General features: G+C 35.5%; 1 protein-coding gene across 7 annotated transcripts in view; it reads right to left on the reverse strand.

Moving 5' to 3' along the window:
• CSMD3 (CUB and Sushi multiple domains 3) overlaps positions 1 to 24,927 on the reverse strand; it is a 1,172,992-nt gene that overhangs the window by 539,583 nt on the left and 608,482 nt on the right. For all 7 annotated transcript variants that reach the window (XM_070630871.1, XM_070630869.1, XM_070630875.1 and 4 more), the window contains one exon: positions 14,312 to 14,415. In XM_070630871.1, coding sequence (XP_070486972.1) covers positions 14,312 to 14,415 — 104 coding nt within the window. The remainder of the gene's footprint in view (positions 1 to 14,311; positions 14,416 to 24,927) is intronic.

Here is a 24,927-nt window from a genome sequence, read left to right on the forward strand (position 1 = left end):
TCATAATCATGTTCAATACTTCAAAGGGCTCCTTTCTTCCCTAGAAGCACTGAGACATAAAGTTACAATGATCTTGAAGGACCCACTGGAAGAAGTCTGCCACGTCTATTGACTGGGGAGATTCCGTTTACCTAAAAATTTTCTAGAGATAGATGGGCTGTTCTGGAGCTGGAGGGACCCTTTTAAGTGCTGCTGATCACCCATATGGCTATTAAAGTGAAAGAAAACTCCAGGTGGATCCACACTTGCCAAGTGAAATGAGCACCTAAGAAGAACTGGACAGTGGTTCCCACAAAGGGCTTGAAACTTAAATTTCCTAGAGCAACTGATAATGGTATTGAACTCAATTGAAATATTCTAGCAAACTTAAGATTCTCATGGACGGCCTTGCCAACCTATTCACAGTAGTGTTATTTCAACTGCTTTAAGAATCACATTTTATTAGAAAACAAACATGTTATTTGTTATACTACTTTTTCTTTCTGTTCTCCCAGTAATATTTCCCACAATCGCTATTTCCAAACAGCTCTAAATTGTACTCCCATTGGCCAACACAGCTTTAAAGTTCCCTTCAGTTTAACTAAACTTTACAGGCTCCTTGCTGACTATAGGCTCTTGTCCTACCTTTTCTTAGAGGATTTACTTTAGAAAACCTGCAATTTTAAATCCTTTCTCTGACCTTTGAGATGTAAATCTTCTACAGGAGTGTCTTTCACAAGGACCTGGGACCCATCTCTCTGAAATGTAATCATCAAAGGAGATAGCACTCCTGTCTCCAATCTCTGTGGGAGTATAAGAGCCCAGCTTTGATGAGCAACTATTAGCAAACACATATGGCCCATTCACATTGACTAATCTCCCACTTAAATGTCTTCAGTACTTTTTCTCTAGCTTACATTAGTCCTTAAAAAATCTCACCTTTTGTTTCAGCAGAGTTGGCTCCAATTTCTCTTCCCTACTGCAATTGTCTTGACTCCTATTTCAATAGTCTGGGCTCCTATTGCAATAGTCCTGACTCCTACTTCAATAGCCTTGAATAAAGTCTTTCCTGACTGTTTGGTCTTATGTAATTTTTCTCTTACACCAGTATAGACATGATCTGTGTTTATAAGTCCAGTAATCTAATTATTGGCCAAGTAACAATAAGAACACCTAATTAATTTTTTATAATACCAAAGTAAAAGTAACTAATATGCATCTAGATACTCAAACTATAAATTTGACACAAAAAAAACCCAGTTGCATTAACTGGTTTGATTGAAAGGATGGTGCAAAGTGAAAAGCATCTAATTAAGAGACAAACAGAAATCTGGCATTTACAGATTAAGACTGCAGAAGACAGGTCTAATGTCATTTGATTAACTTTGAGATTCAAGTTCCTTCTAGTTCAAGTATAGATAAATAAACCAAAGTGGATGTCTATTATTCATGGAGATTTAATTGACTGTTATAATGATATAACTATTGATTTGGATCTCTACAAAAAATGGCCCACAGGCTGGGTTTGTTTTCCAGACCTACAACAATTAGAGCCATGTATATTGAACACTGGAAGTCCAATATGTACCCTTCAATAGGTGCCTCATAATAATACTACATAATGGTTCTGGGTATCTTTGTGTTTCCTGTTTGGGAAAAATTATTTGGAAAGATGGAATAACTACCAAAGGGCCTAGATTATCTTGTAAATGGTTACATGATTGATGAGAAACTAGGAGAAATTTATTGGTCCTTCAAAAAAAAGTCTTAGTTAAAATTTTAGATTCGGAGTCCAGGTGAAGCTACTACGTAGGCTTGGATTGGGTAACATTTCATAAAGAACTACAAAAAATACTCATATAGTTAATCATTTGAAAGTATAAGCAATATAGACATCACAGCAGTTTGAAAGTTAACATATGATGGAGAATTCTTGGCCATTGCCAACCTAGAATCTGCTTTGACCATTTACCATTGGTATAATATATTTACAGGTTATTCCTCCAAAGCTACTACTGTACTGAATTTTTAAATTCATCCCATTGCATTCCTAATAATCGCTTTACTTTTTATTTTATTGTGGACTTGCTACATATTTAGAGGACTGCAAACTGCCCAGATGAAAGTAGAAACAAAAATGGAGGTAATTAGAAAATTGTAGTTTTATTATTAAATAGTCACAAAAAGAAAACTTTAGTGCAAATACAAATCTAAAAAAAAAAGATTTCAAATTTTTCCTGGTACCAAAAGGGAATGAGAACTCCTCTCTTTCCACTTCTCTCTAGCATTTTATTTAGAAAATCTGAAATTATAAGTGCTTGCTTTCTCTGATCTTTTCAGATGTACATGAATGTTGTAAAAGCTAAATAAACCTCTTGCCAGTTTTGCACCCTGTGGGGGACTGGTCTTGGCCACACCAAGATATGTCTCTTTGGCATGAGGAGGATTATTTGAGGCTGATTGCTTTTGATAAACTGGGACAGGGAAAGAGGCTCTGAGGGGTGGAACTTGCTTGCCCTTTGTTAGGAGACATTTACATTGTAAAGGAAATCTCTATCTGTATAAGGTGCCTCCCTCTCTGTACCAGGAAGAAGAAAGGGGATGAACTTCTCTCTAGAAACTCTTAATCAATGGGGAAGGCAAGGAATTAAATCTGCATTTGTTTATTGTGCTTGTCTGGTAACCTCCTGTAACTGACTCTCTCCACCCCCAACATCCTCCTTTGTCTTTTAGCTGGATATGATGTTTGGGGTGGTGGTTTCAGCCATTTTGGCGAGTTGCTCGGCTTGCCTGGGCCTCTCCCATCTACACATTGACAAATAGAAATGGCAAGCAATAGGATACATTGGAGTACATGAGGAAGCCATTTGGTATAAACCTAATTTGGCCTGACTTTGCTTTTTCCCAAAAGGGCCTGACTGTGGATTGAGCATGCACTGTATATCTGCTTTAGAGATTCCCTATGGCAAGAACAAAGGCCCTTGAGATAAAGGTGCAACTTCCCTCCCCCTCCCAACGTTGGCATTTCTTTAAGGATTAAGCATCTTCCCTTAGGCTAGGAACTGATTGCTGCGCTCACCTGTGACCACCCAGCTTGAGACAATAGACTTGCCTCCTGCTATGCCCTCCAAGATAGCAGACCCACTACCTGCTATGTCCATCAAGCACTGTGCTGACAGGGCAATCTTGTGACTATTGTGGGAGGGACATTTCAATCATATGTGAAACATTCTGTTTGGGGGTATATAACCACTCCGTACACTCCACTTCTTCGGTGCCCTTTCTTCCTTTGGGAAGAAAGGCCCCGGGCCATGGTCCTCATAAAGCTTTGTTTAATTTTCTCCTGCTATTCTGTCTCATGTGAATTTAATTCGTTCTCCGGCTAGACGAACCCAGAAAAGGTAAAGGAAATGTCTTTTCCCCTACAACACCCAGAATGTCTTTCTTGGAGGCCTTGGAGTCATCTCTTTGAAACTTGAACAGGAAGAATGATGGTGCTCTGTCACCTGTTTCTGTGAGAGTTAAAACCTAAGTGCCTACCTCCAGGATGTAACTTCCTGCTTGTCATAAATATAGGAGAAGTTTAATTTTTCTTTTCATAAGGATAATTAACATATATGTAATGAATTGTGTCTGTCTGTCTATACAAATGGGTGAGATTTTTTTCTCTTTCAGCAATCTCTTTAGCAGATTACCTATAATGTGCACCACAGTCTGGTTTAATTCTCATTCAACAGTAAACCTAATTCATTCTTTTCAACATTTTGTGGAAAGAATTCACTGGTTGGTGGATGAATTTATTTTTAATTACATTTTCTCAACACTGGGTATCTCATTTAAAGTCTGCTCTTTGCATACAGCCTCAATGGCTAACTCCTCTGGACATCCTCTCACAGACCTTGGTTTAGACTCAAACCACAGGATCTACCTGCTTTGGACAACTTTGTACTCAGCCTCCACCCCTGACAATACAGGGTGCTTTTGGGCCATGAAGGAGGGAGTCTTAGATCATTCTCAAAAGACCCTTAAATGAATCTTCAAATAGTTTTAACATATTTTTAATACATCCTTTTGAACCTATTATCTGTAAACTTAAAAAAAAAACCCTCTTCTTTAACATCTGTTTGTTTCTAAGCTGAGTAATCTCATTGTTCATGATGCATTCAAATTCTCCTCATTAGTCCCTTCAAGATAGAATAAAAGGGTAAAAGCCCTAAATATGTGCACTCAGAAATCTTCCTCAAACACTCAAATACAACATACAATAGAGAACAGCATATATTAAATCTCTGTTAGGCTTAATGCCTGATTTTTTTTATAAATCACCCTAGGCATATGTGTGCATCCATTAGAGAAAAAAACCGTAGTCCCATGTTCCTACATTTTTTTTTGTATCATACAAATACGTAACCTCTGTCTTTTATGGGAATGGATTTGGTATTCTTTCTTCCAATACAGTGCTCTCAAAGGTGATTTATATGTTCATTGTGGATATATGAAATTCACTAAAGATGATGACGGCTGCAAAAAATTAGGTTAAAAAACCCTGAGATATCAACATATGGTGACATTAGAAAGCAGTATCACTTCACATCTGTTATGGTGGTCATTATCAAAAAGACAAGAAATATCAAATGCTGGTGAGGATGTAGAGAAAACCCTTATACACTATCAGTGGAAATGTAAACTCGTATAGCCACTCTGAAAGAGTATGGAGGTTCCTCAAGAAATTAAGAACATGATGCAATCCAGCAATCCCACTTCTGGGCAAATATCCAAAGGACACAAAACCGTTATCTTGAAAAGATATCTATAACCCCATGTTCACTGCAGCATTATTCATAATAGCCATGCTATGGAAACAACCTGGTGTCTGTCAACAGATGGATGGATCAAAAAAATGTACAGTAGGGGTGGAAGACATTCCTTCTACCTACTCTGGGTCCTTCTGGCCAGAAAAAGAATTAAATTCACATGAGACAGAATAACAGGAGAAAATTAAACAAAGTTTTATAACAGGTACACATGGGAGAGGCTCAGGCAAACTGAACAACTTGTCAAAATGGTGGAAGTTCTCCCCTTAAATACCACCCTCAGCTAAAGACAAAGGAGGATGTTGGGGATGGGGGCAGTTGATCATGGGAGGTTACCAAAAAGTATGGTAAACAAGGGTAAGCATATTATGCAGATTTAAGTCCTTGCCTTCTGCATTGATAAGAGTTTCTAGAGATAAGGTCATCCCCCCTTCTTCCTGGTACAGAGAGAGAGAGACACCTTTACAGATGGAGATTTCCTTTACAAATGTAAATGTCTCTTAACAAAGGGCAGTGAAATTCTACTTTTCAGAGTTTCTTGGCTGTCTGCAGTTTTTAAAAGTAACCAGCCCAAAACAATCCTTATGCCACAGAAACATATCTTGGGGTGGCCAATTCCAGTACCCCACGGTACAATGGAATATTATTCAGCCTTAAAAAAGAAGGAAATCCTGTCATTTGCATCAATATGGATGTACCTGGAGAGCCTTATGCTAAATGAAATAAATCAGACAAAGACAGATACTGCATGGCATCACTTATACGTGGAATCTAAAAAAAAAGTTTAACTCATAGAAACAGAAAGTAGAAAAGTGATGGTCAGGGGCTGAGGGGTAAGGGAATTAGGGAGAGATTGGTAAAAGGAGACAAACTTTCAGTTATGAGATGAATAAGGTCTGAGGAGCTAATATGTAACATGGTGACTATAGCTGATAACATTGTATTATATAACTGAAATTTGCTAAGAGAGTAGAATTTAACTGTTCTCACAAAAAAAAAAAACAATTAAAGATGTGAGGTGTTGGATGTGATAATTAATTTGATGGAGGAAATCCTTTCACAATGTATATGTATACCAAATCATCATGTTATACACTTTAAATATCTTAAAATTTTATTTGTTAATGATACCGTAATAAAGCTAAAAAAAATAAAAAGGCAAAAAATGTGGATCAACCCACTGGAAAAATAGTATATAGTTTTAAAAGAAAAATACATGAAGTACTATGAAATGATGGGACTACATAAATGTTGACTTTATCAGGTAATTGAGTAGTCAATAATTGTGGCTTTTACTTCATGTATGGACTTAGACTTTAGAAGTTTCAATTTTATTAGCTAATTCAAAATGATAATGTAAATGAGAGTGTTTATCATGGTTCTTATTACATATAGATTTCTACATCAACATTTATTTTTAGGAAAGAGAATTTGAAGGTCAAGATCTCAGCACATACATCTTTGTATTCACCTACGGATACTTCATTGTATATATCTCGCACTCTAACAAGGTGTACTTGTAATATTTAGTATTTGTGGTCTACTAATATTTAGTGGTAATACTAATATTTAGTATTAGGTCATGAGGGCAGAGTCCTCATGAATGGGATTAGTGCCCTCATAAAAAAGGTCCCAGAGAGATCTCTGTGCCCTTCTGCCATATTAGGACACAGTAAAAACATGGCTACTCAAGAACTAGGAAGTGGGTCCTCACCAGACACCAAATCTGCCCACACACTGATCTTGGATTTCCAGTCTCCAGAACTGTGAGAAATAAATTTCTGTTTATAAGCTACCCAGTCTATGGTACTTTTGTTACACTAGGCAGAATGGACTAAGACACACAGGTAGTCACGCATAGCCCTCTATAGCTCATGGCGTGGTCTTGCCAACACAATGCAAAGATACTCTTTCTGCTGACATGTCTGAGTAGGTGTATCTTGGTGCACAGTAATTTTTCCTCTCCCATTATAATTCACGCAATACCTAACAGTGTTAACACAAGGCTCTGGGTTAGGTACTTGGGAAATCCAAGATAAGTAGAAAATAGTCCCTGTCCTCAAGGAACTTAAAATGATTGTGAGCATGTATAAGTGAGTGTGTGTGTGAGAGAGAGAGAAGTGGAGGAGGGCAAGGAGGGGGTGCAAGGCAGAGAAAAGAACAGTAAGAAGAGATTTTTGTCTTTTTTTAAAAAATAACTCTAAAATTAAGGGGTGAAGGATTTTTCTGACTGGTCAATTCTCTAAGCCCTTTTTACACTGTGACTATCAATTTGTAAAAGTATCACTCTGTTGTTATGTTTAGTATATTCCCTTCTTTCATTAGCCCGTGGTGCTTGTTGGTATTTAGATTTTCATTGTTAAGAGAGCCAAGTACAAGAGAAAATTGAAGAAGGTATATTTCCCTGGACACAGGAGAGTTTGCTCAAGGTAAAGAGTTTGCTCAAGGTAAATATCATTTATAGTAGTAGTCTGATATCAAGAAGAGTAGAAGATAGATTTTGAGAGTGAACTACTAAATAGTTAAAAAATATAATATCTTTGGGGCTGGCCTGGTGGCACAGTGGTTAAGTTCGCACATTCTGCTTTGGCGGCCCGGAGTTCACCAGTCCGGATCCCAGGTATGGACCTACTCATTGCTTGTCAAGCCATGCTGTGGCAGGAGTCCCACATATAAAGTAGAGGAAGATGGGCATGGATGTTAGCTCAGGGCCAGTCTTCCTCAGCAAAAAGAGAATGCAGATGTCAGCTAAGGCTAATCTTTCTCAAAAAAATAATAGTAATAATAATATCTTTGACAAGGTGCTTTGTCAAAATGTATGGACCAATAAACTGAGCAACAATAATTTATAACTATAATGAAAAGAGTTGTCTTTTCTATAAAGCTAGTGTGAATATTACCAAAATAAACAATTTATTTTAAAAATTATATTAGGGGGCCGGCTCTGTGGCCGAGTGGTTAAGTTTGCACACTCCACTGCAGTGGCCCAGGGTTCGGATCCTGGGTGCAGATATGGCACTGCTCGTCAGGCCACGTTGAGGTGGTGTCCCACATCCCACAACTAGAAGGACGTGCAACTAAGATATACAACTGTATATGGGGGGGGGCGCGGTTGGGGTGATAAAGCAGAAAAAAAAAAAAAAGATTGGAAACAGTTGTTAGCCCAGGTGCCAATCTTTAAAAAAAAAAAAATTATATTAACACAAAATTATATACGCGTGTGTGTATTTAAAATAAAAAGAAGAGTTCCCAGGGAAGAGTGCTGTCAGTCTATACTAATATATATCTGAGAATGAGGTTTTATCTTGTGCATTGATTTTTCAGGAGAAATGAGAATTTCATAGTAATAAAATAGAGCCATGTTTGGAATCCAAAGCAACATTTTTCATCTTCTTTAAGATGTTTGTTCAAATAAAATGCTATCCAATGTCAATGCATACTCATAAAATTTCCAGGGGTATCTTATGGATAGAAGACTTTTTAAAAATCTTTCATTTTGCAAGTTTTCACTTAATTAATCTTTACAGTGTTACCATGAATCCAATAATGGAACAGCAAAAAATGTGAGAGAAAAGGCAGGAAGACGGAGGAGAATCACATGCCTGACAGAATGCATTTATCAGCCTCAGTCTGATGCTACACAGATGAAAAGGGTGGGCAAACAATCAACATCTCCCTTGTTTATGCAGATGAAATGAAGGTTGGAAGTGAATTCAGTGCCAGTAACTGCACTATTATCACTGTTAGTTCTCTCAAATTTATATTATATATATATATATATATATTATTATATCCATTATCAGGTGAATTGATACATATGTAGGAAAATTAGCACATGGAAAACAATCTGTGAAAAAAAGTTCTTTTAACAGGCTTTAAAAGATAATAGCATGATTGTTCAAATTCATTATCTGAATTATTATCAACCGGTCAAGTTCATATTCTGATCTCTATTGACACTTATCACTACACCACCATGAAGGAGCCAGGAATGCAAAATGCTATTTCAAAATTGGAAAAAACTGCCCTGCAAGGAATTTCATAGGGGAGAAAATGAATAAAAGCAAGAGTGAAAGAGAAAAGGCCACATATGGGCAATAGACTACCATGCAGCAAATGGCAGAAGCAACAAATCTCTGAATTGCGAATTTGTTTGCAGTTTAAATCTGCATTATTTTAAGAATTTTCATCCCATAAAACTATATGGAGAACTTAGTACTGCACATGATATCCAATTACAGTGCACTCTGTACTACTAAATAATTTTATTGTTCATAACTTTCTCATGAGCACTTCTTTGGAGCCAAAGTCTCAAGGTGAAGAAATGTAGCACACTTAAATTATTTTTATGTTACTGAATTGCAAAAATTATATGCTTTGTACTTCAGGGGAAGAAATTTTTATGAGAATTATTTTTAAAAACCTTTCATAATTAATTCCTTTTTTAGAGGATTATTTTAGCTGTTGAACATATTATGATTTTAGGACTACATTTTTTTCTGGAATAGAATATGACAATTGATTTTACCTTTCAGAACCTAAATACTGAAAGAAAATGAGAAACAAAACATCACATATTTCCAATGCTTAATTCAATCCTATATCCTAAGTAGAATAGGTTGAAATGCTCCGTGTCTGGTTAAATATTCATCAAGGTGATGTATTCTGTGTTTATTAAATTAATCATAACTTATAAAATTAAATATAGGCTGAATTCATCCTTTTATAAAAGACTTTCAAATATTATATCACATGGCTTTCTGTTAAATAAAAGCATTTCCCATGTTTTATCATGTTTTCTGACTCTCAGCTATCTTTTAAAATAAATTTATTTAAAAAATAATTTTGGTGCCAGAAGTTACTCTCTAGCACATGGATCAAATTTAAGAAAAAAACAAAGAGGAGTTCACAGGTGAGTAAACAGATTGCTAAATAAAATGTCTAAATGGAAACTAGTTTTACCTGTTAGAAGAGAATTATTGAAAGTAAACTCTCTTCAACCGGGGCTTTTCAATAAGTTCTTAACAATTTACCACGCCACATAAGTAACAGTGTTTTCAAGCCTGGGCAAAATATGCCCCTTCCCGATGTCTTCTCTGTAGAGGGTCCTCCTCTGACCCTTCTGGAGCCCAGCTCCTGCCCAGAGATGTGCTTGCCTGGCTCCTGCTTCCCTCTCCCATTTCCCCTTTGAGATTCTAGACTAGTTTCCAGCCCACCATGTGATAAGTACAGAAATCGGAAGTAAGCTCTTCAAAATTCTAGGATAATTTGGAAGAGCAATTTTGTCTGGTGAATTTCATTATGAAAAAAACAATGGGGTTGTATTTATATGTGTTTTTATTTCATTTTGCTAGTAATTTACTCTTTTCTCACTTTATGAAAATATCAGTTCAAGATGGATTGGAAATAAAAACAAATCTATCTTACAGTTTGTTTGAGAGGTACTGTTCTGGAACTCACTAGTTCCTGGTCCCCTGGAATGCCCTGCTACCTGAACCTGTGTGGGCTTCCTTTCCAGGTCCGGATTTCTATGGCTGGAACATAGGACCAACACGTGTACCCTTAGGCCCAGTGGGCAAAATTTGCAGGGAGGCACAAGCAGTTTACAGTGTGAATTGGGGTATCCATAAGCATCTTTGTGAAGGATGGAGCTGAGCTTGGAAGAGAGGGTGGCCAGCTGCAAGCTGTGGCTGGGACCACATTTTCCCTTGCCTTCCCGTCTCAACAAGGAAATCACATGTCCTAGAACTCTAAATTCAAACTTCTCCTTCCAGGTTATTATGAAAGCATATTTGCTAGGCTAGGAGGATGGAACATATTGTATTTAACAATATTTAGCTTGATTTTTAACTATTTAATATTTATGCATTTGATATGTGAATTTCCATCTGCATTCTTACTCTTGGCCCTGCAAATGCCATAGGTGGGTCTGCAGTTGGGAAAGTTAAATTTAGTAAGAAACATCAGTTTCTTTAGTGGATACAAAGCCAGCAAATTCTCTTAGCACAGAGTCTTACAGTTCAAAGGAACTTCTGATCTATTTCCAACTCTGTATAATCTCTGTTAGCTAATCAGCCAGCTTCTATTTGAACACCTCTAGGAGGTGGGTGCTACCTACTTCTGTAATAGTCATCCTTACTCAAGGAAAAAAAGAGTTCCAGTTTCAGAGAAGTGTAATTTTGTTTCTGAGAGAGAAAAGCAAGTTTGAGAAACACATTTCCTGTGTTTACAAACAGACAAATACATTAAAAAAATGAGACTCACATAGGTTTTTCAAAATTAATCTCTCTCTCAGAGTGAGGGAAATATAAGAACTGATGAAGTAGAAGCACTACACAAACTAGGGACAATATGACAACAGGAATGTGAGAATAGGAAAAATGCAACTTTGTCTTTCATTCTCCTATCAACAGCAGAAGAAAACTCAGCTTAGTCTGTAATATACAGTTATGCCAGTGGACTATTGACTTGGGTTGTAAGGGCACTTCCCATTAACACATTTGTTCTTTACCTGGCCTTATGTTGTTTAGCTAACTTTGGGATTATTTTTTTCTTAAAAAAATCAGTTGTAAGCCTATTTCCTTCACTTAATTATTCCATGCTTCTTGCCTCATCTGCTTCTTGATCTCACGCATTCCATACAGGATTTAAAAGATTCATTTAAAAATATCACACCTCTGTCTTTTAATATAAAAGGAAATAGGGAAAACATACATAATCAAGGCTTTTATAAGTCTTGTAAGTGTGGAAAAGAAAGAAAGAGAGAGAGAGGGAAAGAAAAAAAGAAAGAGAAAAAAAGAAGGAAGGAAGGAAGGAAGGAAGGAAGGAAGAAAGAAGGAAAGAAAGAAAGAAAGAAAAAGAAAGAAAGAAAGAAAGAAAGAAAAAGAGCAGGCATGATCTGTACTTGGTAATGATAATTTTGAAAAGGAAAGCAAAACCACTAATAAAAATTTTAGTAGTTTTTTTTGAGGCAATTGAGGTCAAATAAGAATAAATTAAAAATTCTCTAAGAAGTAGGCTTGCAGAAAGTGAAGGACTGTGCATGTTTACACAGAGGTTCTTTTGACTCAAGAATTCATTTTGCAGATAATGTATGGTTGTATAAAACAGAAAAGGTTTTCCTATCAGTACCTAAAAATTGTATAGCAAAGATAATTGCCATATTTCTTCTTATTTTGAATTATGCAAAAACATAAGATATACATGATTACAGTAAGATGTGGACCTGAATAATGTGTGTGTCCTAGTCTCATAATCTTAAGATTATTTTAACATAGTGTATTTTTCTTTCTCCCAGCTCTCCCAAATTCTCACTAGTAGATCACAGTTTAGATCTATTGACTGGACGGTCTAAAAGGTAATAGTCTGAACGAAGTTTTAATTTTTATTCCCACTGGAGATGAAGTACACAACGAGAACTTTGAATTTGTTGGTATAGGGAAATCCATTTGAGAAGTTGGTATTCTTTTGAAAAATAATATTTAATGGACATTCTGTGTTATATAATTTGCTACGTAAAGAGAACATCAACAGGTATATTAGAATTTATATGATTTCTTCATAATTTTTTAACACTGAAACAGAGAAAATTACAGTTCAAACATATTATTATTATTTTTTTAACATCAGGGATTGTACAAATCACTTCTTAATCCAAACAAATATAGTTTTCTACATTTTACTAGTTCTAATGGCTGGATACTTAAGATAATAATTTTAACATCATCCTTCTGTGTGTTATTTGATTACTGTAAATATGTTATTTCTATAATTTTCTGCCTATAATTTTGTGATATCAATTAGCTCACAGATCCTTTTCTTAAGAGAGTGGCTAAAGGTGGATACATCATCTATGATCTGGGATGTTAGTTATACAAGATAACTTCTAATATTTGATATGATGCTCAGATACTCAGTTTTGTTTTATGGCAGATAGAAAGAGGAAAAAAGTCTCTTAAGAAATGTTCTTTAGTCAATCGACTAGCCAGTCTGCCTTTCTCTGTCCATGTTTTGAAGAATTTATAAACCTGAAACCAATCTTCTATCTTAAGCAGAAAAAAGGAGCTATGCCCCATCGCATGCATGTTTCACACTTTCATTTCTGAAATACATATCATGTGATCTATCAACCATGGAGAAAGAGAGTCCCAAAATGTGTGAGGATCATTCACCAAATTTGCTATATATCATTAATGCCCAGGAAACTTCAACTTTTATAAAGTGTCGCATAAACAAACAGATACATTTTTATTTGGAAAATAGTAAGTAAGAAATTTAAGAACAAATCATATTTTATGTTGTATCAAGTGTCATATACCTAAATAGGTATAGCCCCAGGCAAGCAATGCAAAGGTTCTTCGAAGCTCAAGTACAAAACAATACAAGGATTCGTGGCCATGGAGATCGCATGTCCTCTCTAAAACGGGCAGAAGATAGGTCCAGCTAGCTAGTTTTTGCTGTGTAACAGTCCAGGCCTAGTGCCGCCAGCTGGTCAAAAGAAACCACAAATTCAGATTTCTATATGTAATTTTCAGTTCTTTAAAATACTGAACTTACGAAACAACAACAAAAAACCATGTCTACTGATCAGGTAAGCTCTATAGCTGTCAATTTCCAATACAATATTACATTACAATGAAATCCAAACTATCAGGTATAAAACCACAAGGAAATCTAAAAGAAACTATATACTATTTCTAGAAGTTATAAAGTCCAATGTAGTGAAATGCCTACCAGGCTTAACATCCTGATAAAAACGCTGAGCATTTTTAGAGAGGGAAGTGTTAAACAGGAAGTTGCAAACAATTTGAGCCACATCACCAAACATGTAGAGCATGTAAAATACTGCTGGTGGGTGCTGATCACTTATTGGTGGGAAAATCATACCTAGCCATCAAGATCCAAAGTTGAGACTTTTTTTTGGCTGGGGGGTACTGGTGAGGAAGATTCGCTTTGAGCTAATATCTCTTTCCAATCTTCCTCTTTATGTGCTCGAGGAAGATTAGTCCTGAGCTAACATCTGTGCCAATCTTCCTCCATTTTATATGTGGGTCACTGCCACAGCATTGCTTGATGAGTGGTATAGGTCTGCACCTGGGATCCAAACCCATGAACCAGGGCACCAAAGCAGAATGCATCAGACTTAACCACTATGCCATGGGGCTGGTGCCCTGGGATCAATTTTATACTTGTTTTTTCAGTCTATTTTTACACTCTGTGGGGGCAAGGGTGTATTCCAAAATAAGGCTCAATCAACTACTCTGCAATTTCACTCTAGGCCTCCATTTCCAATGGGCTCCTGTTTGGCAATGGATTCCAAGAAATTGTGTTTGGATCAAGTACCTTAAGCCTCATTGAAGAAGGACTAGTAAATATACAATATGTAGGTTGATAATGATTACTAAGGTACTAGGCTTCTTATGTTGGTAGTAGTGGGAGAGATCAAGAAAAAATAAATAAGGGTAAAATTTCACAAAGACCTGATAGGCTAAGTCAAGAATGAAACACTGAGAACTTACACTTGAAGTACTGTCCTAGGGTCTCCAACTTCACCTCCATCACCAATTGTCAAGGTATCATAGCCAATCTCCAGATCAAATTCTTCAAAATTTATCTGGATAACCTAGCAATAAACAGAAACAAACATCTCAGTTATATTGCACTATATAATAAAAACAAAAAGAAAGCAATGGCAGAAAACGTTTAAAATGCACATATTTATATATACACAAATAAATATGAATTTCATACATTTTATACCATGGCAGCAGATCATGTCAGACTATTCCTAAAGTTCAATCATTGTAATTATGACATAATTTTTATTTGCTGTATTTCTGTACTAATTTTTCAATGAAATGGCATGGCTTCTGTTTATAGAACACTCATTTGAATCATCTGAAACATGATTAATGCAAATCTACTTTGAGAAGTCTTTATGAAGAGTACATGTAGGTGTTGAGAGTGGTTTTCTGGATATTTGTATATATATTTATAAAGCTAATGTGGAAAAACACAGACTGTTCTATATCCATTAAACAGTAAAGTTTGAAAAATGGTAGAGCTGGGGCCAGCCCGGTGGCACAGCAGTAGAGTTGCACATTCTGCTATGGCGGCCCGGGGTTCGCTGCTTTGGATCCCCTGTATGGATATACGCACCACTTGTCAAGCCATGCTGTGGCAGGCATCCCACATAAAAAGAGGAAGATGGGCATGTATGTTAGCTCAAGACAGTCTTCCTCAGCAAAAAGAGGAGGATTGGTGGTAGATGTTAGCTTAGGGCTAATCTGCCTCCCCACCCCCCCAAAAAAACGGTAGAGTTAAATTTTGAATTTAGATCACCAGATTTAAAGTATCATGTCTATTTCTGTGTATATTTTGATAACAGAAAAATCTTAACTATGTTACAATGTGCCGGTAAAACTGGGAGCACATTACTTTGGTAGACACATTATACCATGACAAACAATTTAGTACTATTTCTTACTAAAATATACTCATGCATCCATACATTGTTTATGCACCTATGCAAAAATTCATGTTTAATTAAACTGCAATTCTTAAATTATGAACCTAATATAATATTAAAGAATAATGTAATTAAGAATCCATACAGGAAGAAATTACATAAATACTGTCCTATATACAATCATGCCTTGAGCAAAAAATAATATATAATAAAGTACTATTCATCACCAGATAAAGAAAATGAATGCCTGAGGTCATCAACATTACTAGAGAATAGATGAAAAAGGTATCTGTTTAATAATTTTCATAACTATTTGTTAGTTTGGTAAATTCTAAAAAAGATTTCATATCCTGGATTTTTTTAACTTTATAACAACTGTTTTTGATCATGCCTATTTCTTACATTTTTAATGACTGTATATTAGCATTGACTAAAGCAATTATTTCAGTCAAGTTTAAATACAGATTATATAAAAAACATTGAATTATATGGCCACATGTAAAAAACATTTTACGTGGCCATAATTAAAAAAAAGTTGTTCCCCTGTTCTCCATTGAGTTAAATATAAATACTCTCAGTTAATAATTGCCTGTCAATAGAGATTGAAGTTGTTTCTCCTTTTTTTGCTATTATAAGCAATATGGTTATGTACAATATTAAACATTTTCTGATTCATATGTACAAGTATATCTAGGCTATATACTTAAGAGTGCAATTTCTGGATAATAACAAAGCAAAATTTCAATTTTATAATATCGTGCCAAATGGTTTTCCAAAATTATTTTACCATTTTAAATGCTCACAACTTGTGTACATTAGATTTCATTATTTCTACCAGTGTAAAATGTGATCTTTTTTGCCTTTTCTTCACTAATAACTAAGTTGCATATCTTTCCTTATGTTTATTTGTCATTTATGTTTCCTTTCTGTTAAATGACTATTTATATTTTTGCTATTTTTCACTTGGACTGCTTGTCAGCTTGTTATTGATTGTAGGAATTCTTTATATCAGTGATTCCCAACATTTTCCATTATAGTACATATAGAAAAGAATAATCTTTAAGACACAATGAAGCGAGAAAATGAGGCTGCTTGAATGGCGGTTTTTTGCTCAGGCCCTGCCCTGTCTCACTAAGAGCTAGGATCAATATCTTAATTCTATCTATAACTCATTCATAATACACTATTGAGCCTGGCTCACGAGTTGAGATCAGCTTTATATAGTCTGGATACTAATCCATTATATGTTATGTGTGTTGCAATATTTTCTTCAAGTTTTTAGTTTGCTTTTCCTCTGTTTAATCTTTTGATAAGAAGAAATTATTAATTTTACTAAAGTTTGACTTGTTAATTTATTATTTTGTAAGTAGCACTTTTTCATTGCCTGTAACCCAAAGTCATAAAGATATCTTCTTCAAAACTTTAATCCTTTGGAATCGACTTTTATAGAAAGTATGAAGTAGGTATATGTGGTAGGCAAAATTCTAGGATGGCCCCCAAGATTCTTTCCCCTACACCCATTCTCTCATGTAGATGGCCTGTATAACTCCCTCCCCTTGAGTGTGGGCAGGACCTATGAATATGATGGGATATGAATCCCATGATTAGGTTACATTATATAAATAAAATGAAAGGACATCCCTGATGTAATTAACGCCGCTAACCAGTTGACTTTAAGTTAATCAAAGGGAGATTACCCTGGGTGAGGCTGACCCAATTCAGGGAAGTCCTTTAAAAGAAGGTCTAGAAGTGAAAGACAAAATAAATTAGAAGAGATGCTCTCCTGTTGGCCTTGAAGAAACACATTGTGGTGTTGTGGAGAGGCCCATGTGTCAAGGAACAGGGGGTGGCTTTTAGGAACTGAGGAACCTCAGTCCTACTACCACAGTAACTGAATTCTTCCAATAACCAGTGAACTTGGAAGAGGTCCCACAGTCTCAAATTAAATCACAGCCCTGTCCAACAACTTGATGTTATTCTAGTTAAGACCTTGAGAAGAGGGTCTAGATAACTCATGCCTGAACCCCTGTCCCATGAAACAGTGAGATAAATTTACATTGTTTCATGCTGCTAATTTTTGGTAACTTGTTATGCAACAAAAAAATACTAGCACAGCATCCCTCTCTTTTTTTTTACTCCAATATGAACAAGCAGTTGTCTCATTACTTTTAATTGAATAAATAATCTGTCTTTCCCTAGTGATCTACACGGCAAACTCTGACATATGTCAAGATTCTACTGGTTTGGGGGGTGTAGATTTTGTTCTCTTGGTCAGTTTGTGTGTCCCTGAACCAACATAAATTGGCTTAACTATTATTGCTATAAAATAAGACTCTATCTTGTAAGTCAGATACTCCATTTTTTGTACACATATCTTGAAAATCTTTTTGTTGTTCTTATTTTAAATGGTATATAGCTTTAGGTTTTCAACTGTTTGTTGTTGGTATATAGAAATGAAATTTATCTTTGATATATTTAGGCAACGTGATAAGACTTCCGAATTATTTAACAACTTTTGTAAATTATTTTTAGTTTCTATATAACAAGCACGTCTTTTGTAAAAAACAATCTAGGTTCCTGCTTTTCAATCTTATTTTTAATTTTTTGTCTTAACTGCCTTGGATCTTTGGTATAATGTTTACTAGAATAGGTAATAGTTGGCCTCATTATATTATACCTCATTCCTCAAAAGCAAATGCTTCTAATGTTTCACCATTAATAATACTATTGAAGTAGATACACTTTATGAAGATAACAAAGTTTTCTTCTCTGATTTTTCTTGCTGGTATAGTATCAAAATTTTACTGGTATCCTCAAACAAGTTGACAAGTGTACACTTTCATTTATTATTACGGACAAGCTTCCATGAGTTTGAGAATAATCCATTTTTTGAAAGTCAAATAGAACTATATTGTAAAAACATCTGAACCTCTTTCTGGGGAGCAGGAGTTGACTTTCTACTGCTTGTTTAATTATTTTATACTTGCAGAATTATTTAGGCTGTTTTTTTTTCTGGAGTCAGTTTGTTAGTTTAATTTTCCTAGAAACATTTTAATTAAATTTCATTTAATTAAGTTAATTAATATTAGTTTAATTTTCCTAGAAACACTTCAACATTTCATTTAAATGTTTCCTAGACACATTTAATTTTTCCTAGAAATGTAACACTATATAGCAATGAAAGCTTTCAAATTCACTGTCATTTATTTATTTATTTTCTTTTTGTCTATGCTGAGTCTGTACTTTTGTCCTGTTCAATTTCCAATATTATTAAATTTTAAATGGGGGCTGACCCAGTGGTGCAGCAGTTAAATGCATACGTTCTGTTTTGGTGGCCCAGGGTTCACTGGTTCAGATCCCGGGTGCAGACATGGTACTACTTGGTAAGCCATGCTGTGGTAGGCGTCCCACATAGAAAGTAGATGAAGATGGGCACAGATGTTAGCTTAGGGCCAGTCGTCCTCAGCAAAAAAGAGGAGGATTGGTAGTGCATGTTAGTTCATGGCTAATCTTCCTCAGAAAAATTCAATTCAATTCAAAAGAAAAGAATACTATAAAAAAAATGTGTGTGTAGTGTTCAATTTGTACATTAGTTTGACCACTCAGCACCTGAATATCCTCCTGTGTTTAAGGAATTAGGAGTCTTTGGAAGAAGCACAGAAAACTTCCCAATATGGTTACATGTGATATTGCCTGTCATTAATTGCATCTAGAGTATAGGCATAAAACCTAAGATTCCTCAACTATAGATTCTGGCAGAGGGTGGCAAAAGCAGCAGAAACACCAAGTTTTAGAGGAAATAGTGGTTGTAATATATAATGGAACTGAAGTTCTAGAGCAGCATTGTCTGACAGAAAAAAATTCTTCCCAGAAGTAGAACCAGAAGGCATATCACACTATGACAAAGTAAAGTCCTAAAGAGATAAAATGGGTTCTGCGACATTCCAGGTTAATGGGAACTCATTCCACTTCCAGAGAAGCCAGTCTTTAAGAATCTTGTCCAGCAGGATATGACATTATTCTATGAATCAATGACCTCTGTATAGTTTCACTGCTCTCTTCTGCATGGGAGTTTCTATGGCAGTTATCATGTTTGTTTTCTATCATTATATATGGGATGTGGTGATAACCTCTCTTTTGGCCATAGGTCTCTAGATACTGAGGAACTACATCTAGATATAATGAAGAAGCCAGTGCAACACTTGGAGATTCTAGATTTGTTGTATGTCATAATTGGCTGAGATTTGGGGTTTTCCCTATTAATGCAGAGAGAGAACATGTTTCACATAGGCATTTTTCAAAGTGAACGAAGAGGAAGAAAGACAAATCTTGATGGATATTTGACAACTAAAGAGGAGGATTGTGGCAGAAACTATTGATTGCCTCCTCAACAGACACCTTCCTTATTAACTCCAGACCTTTCTCTTCTTAACAAGACATTGATTTGTTCAACAATGTATCTTTTTCTGTATATCCTCATGCTTTAGGGACTCCTGACACCACACTAAGTTCCATGGAATGGATCTCAATCAGTCTATGCCAATCTTATTAGCTCCACTTCATTTGTCAGGGATAAGATTAGATATAGTATGTTACCTAATTCTGGTCAGTGAAAAGTGAGGAGCAATCTGCTGGGGGGTTTTGGGGAAAGGATTTCTTGGTGTTCAAATGAAATAAAAAGAATAAGTCTGCTTTGGAGGTGACTAGATCTGGCTGTATTGACTAGAGCTATTGCAGCCATTTTGCAATATGTAGTTTGAGAACAAAGCCAACCCATGGAGAAGCCTAGAGCCTAAGAGATGGATGTTTTTACTATATGCCTGAGGCCTGCATACCTCTGGACAGTATACTGTGCTAAATAATACATTTCCTTATTATTTAAGCCATTTGACTTGAGGTTTCTCATACTTAAACTGAAAACATTCTAGTGGATAAATAGGCATAATCAATTCTTGGTTTAAAGAAATGCCTTGCCCAAGTAATTTGCTAATTTTTATTTGGCTAACAGTGATGGGACTAAATTCAGTCTCAGGTTTTCCTGATGCCACAATACATGTGCTTAAACATCATGCTATTCTGTTTGCATAGTAAAGTTCTGCAATTTAGGAAATACTTTCTGTCTGCCAAATATCCAATATACAGTAACATAATTTATAAGTATGTTCTTTGATGTTGGGCATATGCCTCATGTCTTAAATAGTGACGACAAGGGGAGATAATTTCTTAAATCTAACAACTAACAAATATTATGTCAATTCCTTGAGGTAAAAATATAGGGAGACTGCAGTGATATAAACTATTTTATCTCCTACAGTAAAGGCTGTATTTTTTTTGCTTCAAAATAAATCTGAAAGCTAATGACATTTCTCAGTGTTTCTCTAGCCACTAACCCCTGTGTTAGACATTTTGTACCAATATAATTAGAACAGAATTAAAACAAACTTTTGATGATGTTTAACCAAACAAATTAATGATGCTTTAAAATCAATACCAAGCTATAGTCATTAGTGAGACCAAATAATATAGTTAAGGGTATAGGAAAGCTATGTTTCAAGTCCCATCTCTGTCACAGAATGTTACATTATTGAGGGAAGTATCTGCTGTTTATAAAATGATGTTTGTAATTCATACTTCTTAAAGTTGAAGTAGGTATTACATTAGACAAAGGTTGTAAAACAATGCATATTGTGCTTGATATATAGTAGGCACTCAATAAACGGCAGTTATTATTAGCAAGGATGGCTTCATCAGCATTAAATAGATGTTCATATCTGTTCACAATGGATCTTGAGGATGAAGTTCTTTTTTTAGCAACACCACTATAATTCAAAAAGAGGAGTTTCTTCCCCAAACTATGCTGTTAGAAATTTCTCTTTTCTTGAAGCAGCTTTTCTCCATTTTGTTCATTTCAGAACGACAATAATTCAATACAATATTAACAAGTATTTTTGCTACCAGTTGAGGAAATCTAGAATGTATAATATGTGCATAAGTACAAGATATACAAAGTTTAATTCAGCTTAAGGTATGCAATGCTATGTTACACAATCAATTTGACATCTAATTAAAGCACTTCTTTTTTCATATACTATCCAGAGTTTGGCAATCACAATCCAATGCAGGAGACGAGGCACACACAAGACAAACACAATACCCTGTATTAAGTGATATGGACACACAGGGTTACATGGAAGCAGAGATGAGAGCCACCCAATCCAGCTGGAGAGTGAAAAAGAAAGATTTGCTCAAGGAGAGAATCCCCAGGCAGTGCAAAGGAATATAAAGATGGGAACTAGGGAAGAGCATTCTAGGGAAAAGCATGACAAATGGCACAGTGGAAAGAAATATCCTTTTTGCGTCTGTAATATCAAGTGTGAGACAACGAGTGACGAGAAGGAAGGCTAAAGGTGGAGGTAGGAACCACATCATGTTAAGGACGTTGAACTTTATCTTGTAAATGAGGAGCAGTAAAAAATGAGTTTTGAGCAAAGTCTTGACAGGGCTGTATTTGTTTTTCATATGCTCACTTTGGCAGCAGGAACAATCTGGATTTGAAGAGGAGCAGGGCAGGGTTAGAGATATGGATTTAATCTTTGGCTATGGAAGCAGAGGTGGAGAGCAATGGACTCAATCAAGATTTCTTTACCCCAAATAAATATGATTGCAATTATTTTACTCTTTTTCTCTTTTTATACATACAAAAATACTATTCAAAAACTCACCCAAAAATCTATGCCTTGCAGGACTAGTTTATCAAATTTTATTGGGTATAAAGTCTAATTCAGAATAGAATAAGCAGAAGATTTGTTAAAAAGTCCTATATTTCAGAATAACTCTAAAATTCGACTGCTTTTATGATATGTGTTATATGTGATATGCATTCCATATGTGTATGGAAAACTAGTTCAATAACTGCTTATTAGCAATGATCTTAATTTGCCCATTTTTTTAAAAATAAATATACAAAGGTAAATTAACATGAAATTTGTAAAATAGGTAAATATTGTAAGATACAAAAGGCTTAAATATGACACATGCAAATACAACATTCATTCATTTGAAAATAATCTCATTTTAGAGGAAGGAATTAATCTCTCATATTCTAGAAGGATTATACACCATAATATTATACTTGGATATCTTATTACAGAAAATATATTCTAAGATTCTGGACTAGACCACTCGAAAATGAGAAGTGCCAGCCTGGAGAATCCTCTAGGTTTGCCCACTTTGCTGCCAGCATCAGGTTAATAGTTTCAATTCTTACAAGGGTTGATATTTTAGAGACAAGGGAGAAGGGGAGTCTGGAGACACAGGAAGATATTGATGGAATGACAAAAGCTTTCAGCTTTGTTTTACTTTTCTCAGCCTCTCGTATCTGTACACTGGTCTTTCCCTTTAGGGGATTGCGGGTATGTAACAATGACAGATTAAATACGGCACTACAAATGTTTTACTGAAGGGAAGAAACTACATAAAATAAAAAATGCATCAAATATTAAATCTACAACAAAACAGTACAAAACCGTTGGTTCTTTTCTGTCATTTATTCATGTTTAGCTACTGGAGGATATAATCTAAATTTCATAATACATATAAATGATCAACTTGAATTTACAAATTTTGAAGAAAACCTTCCAGATAATGTTATTATTTTTAGAAGGATATTCATTATATATCTGTATATGTTAGGTTGTATATATCCAAAAAATTTTGAAAACAAATATAAATAAGGCTTATTAAAGTGAATTTGATACGAAGGAATCTTTTGCTGGTTTTACTGGGGTCATTAATAGTGGGGTCCCTCATTAATAGTGAGCTCAGCCTGATCCAGGATATCTATCTCTCCATTTATCCAACTATATCTATTTTTATACAGAGACCCTTTAACTTGGAGCTTTCTTAAAAAAATGACATTAGTTCAAAACGATTAAACACATAGCTGTGGTAGTGAGAATCAGATACTATACCCTTTTATATATAATGAAACTTGCAATGGGTTCTAATTCCCATTCTCAGTTTATCCTTATTATTTTTCTTATGATACCAAAGAGGAAAGACACAGGATATTAGTATCTCAGTTTACAATTTACAGTCTCAATTTACAACTTATAATTGTTAACTTTATTTTTGCCTATGTAATCTCTTCAAGTACAGTTATTAATTAATGGATCTTGGTCAGTTAACATCTATGGAAGACCTTGTTTACCTCCAAAATTATCTTCCTGAATAAGTCATTTAGGTAGGATCCCAAGAGATTAGGGCACAAGATGAATTATTTGCCATGGAATCCACTGCTTGCCACAGCTATCCAGGAAGAAAGATTCCTAGTCCATGAATGAACACTCTTTGCGGCGAGTCATTGGTATATGAGTGGGGAAACGTAGTCGTACTATCGGTTCCTGTTTGGTGAACTGCACTTCAATTAATAATCCTCTATTTTAAATTTTGGATGTTATGTTGAAATACAAATCAGATAATCTAATCCTCTACTTAAAAACTGTTAATTTATTTAATTAATTCTATAAATAAGTATTTAGAGCCTACTCTTTACCAGCACCATTCTAGTGCTAAGGATACAGATTTTCCTCCTTTCAGTGGGGAATCATACAAAATATAGGAAGTAGCATATAATATAATGTCACACAATATAAGGTCTTCAAATACTCATAAGTGTCTTGAGGCACTATACAGAAAATTAAAGCAAGGGGCTATAGAGTGATGAAGGTAGTCAGTGATGGAGATGGAGACAAGGTGACATTTGAGAGAAATCTGAATGAAGAGAGCAACCGTTTAGGTATTGTGCTTATCAACAGCCTCTCATTCCTTTTTTTCTTTTTTTTTGGAGGAAGATCAGCCCTGAGCTAACTTCTGCTGCCAATCCTCCTCTTTTTGCTGAGGAAGACTGGCCTTGAGCTAACATCTGTGCCCATCTTCCTCTACTTTATATGTGGGATGCCTGCCACAGCACGTTTTGATAAGCGGTACCATGTCCACACCCAGGATCTGAACCGGCGAACCCAGGGCCGCTGAAGCGGAACGTGTGCACTTAACTGCTGCGCCACCAGGCTGGCCCCTCTCATTTCATTTTTGATGGATCCCAGAGGGCCATGTATGATCCGGGCCTTATTCATCTCTACAGCTTTCATTTCTTCCATTCTCCTCCTTACCCACTATGCCACAGAATCCCTATCATCTCTGTAGTTTCTAGAAGACATCAGGGTCATCATGGGCCTTTACAAGCACTTTTTCTTCTGTCCCAGACACCCTCCTCTTTGTATTGCTAGTCCCTTCTCACCCTTCAATATGGCTTATATTTCACTTGCTCAGAAAGATCTTCACTGACACTTCTAAACAGGCTCCCTTTTAGTCTTCCCAGAGTGCTTCCTTCAAGTTGTGACTGTTAATTTCCATATTTACTATTTTATTTTCTGCTTAAATCACTAGCTGGAAGTTTCCTGAAGGCAGGAAATTTGTCTTTTTTTATTTTTCAATCCAAGGTGGACCCAGCTTTCCACTCAGTAAAAATGTAGGATTTCCCAGGAAAAGTTAGGACTTATTATATTGGTATTCACCTGACCACTCCAAGATAGATAATGTCTTATACAGTTGCTCTTGGATGCTAGAGATCATTGCAGACTGAAAGTTTATATGGAGGATATGGAA

Source organism: Equus przewalskii, chromosome 8 (genome assembly GCF_037783145.1).
Source record: "Equus przewalskii isolate Varuska chromosome 8, EquPr2, whole genome shotgun sequence".
NCBI classification, from domain to species: Eukaryota; Metazoa; Chordata; class Mammalia; order Perissodactyla; family Equidae; genus Equus; species Equus przewalskii.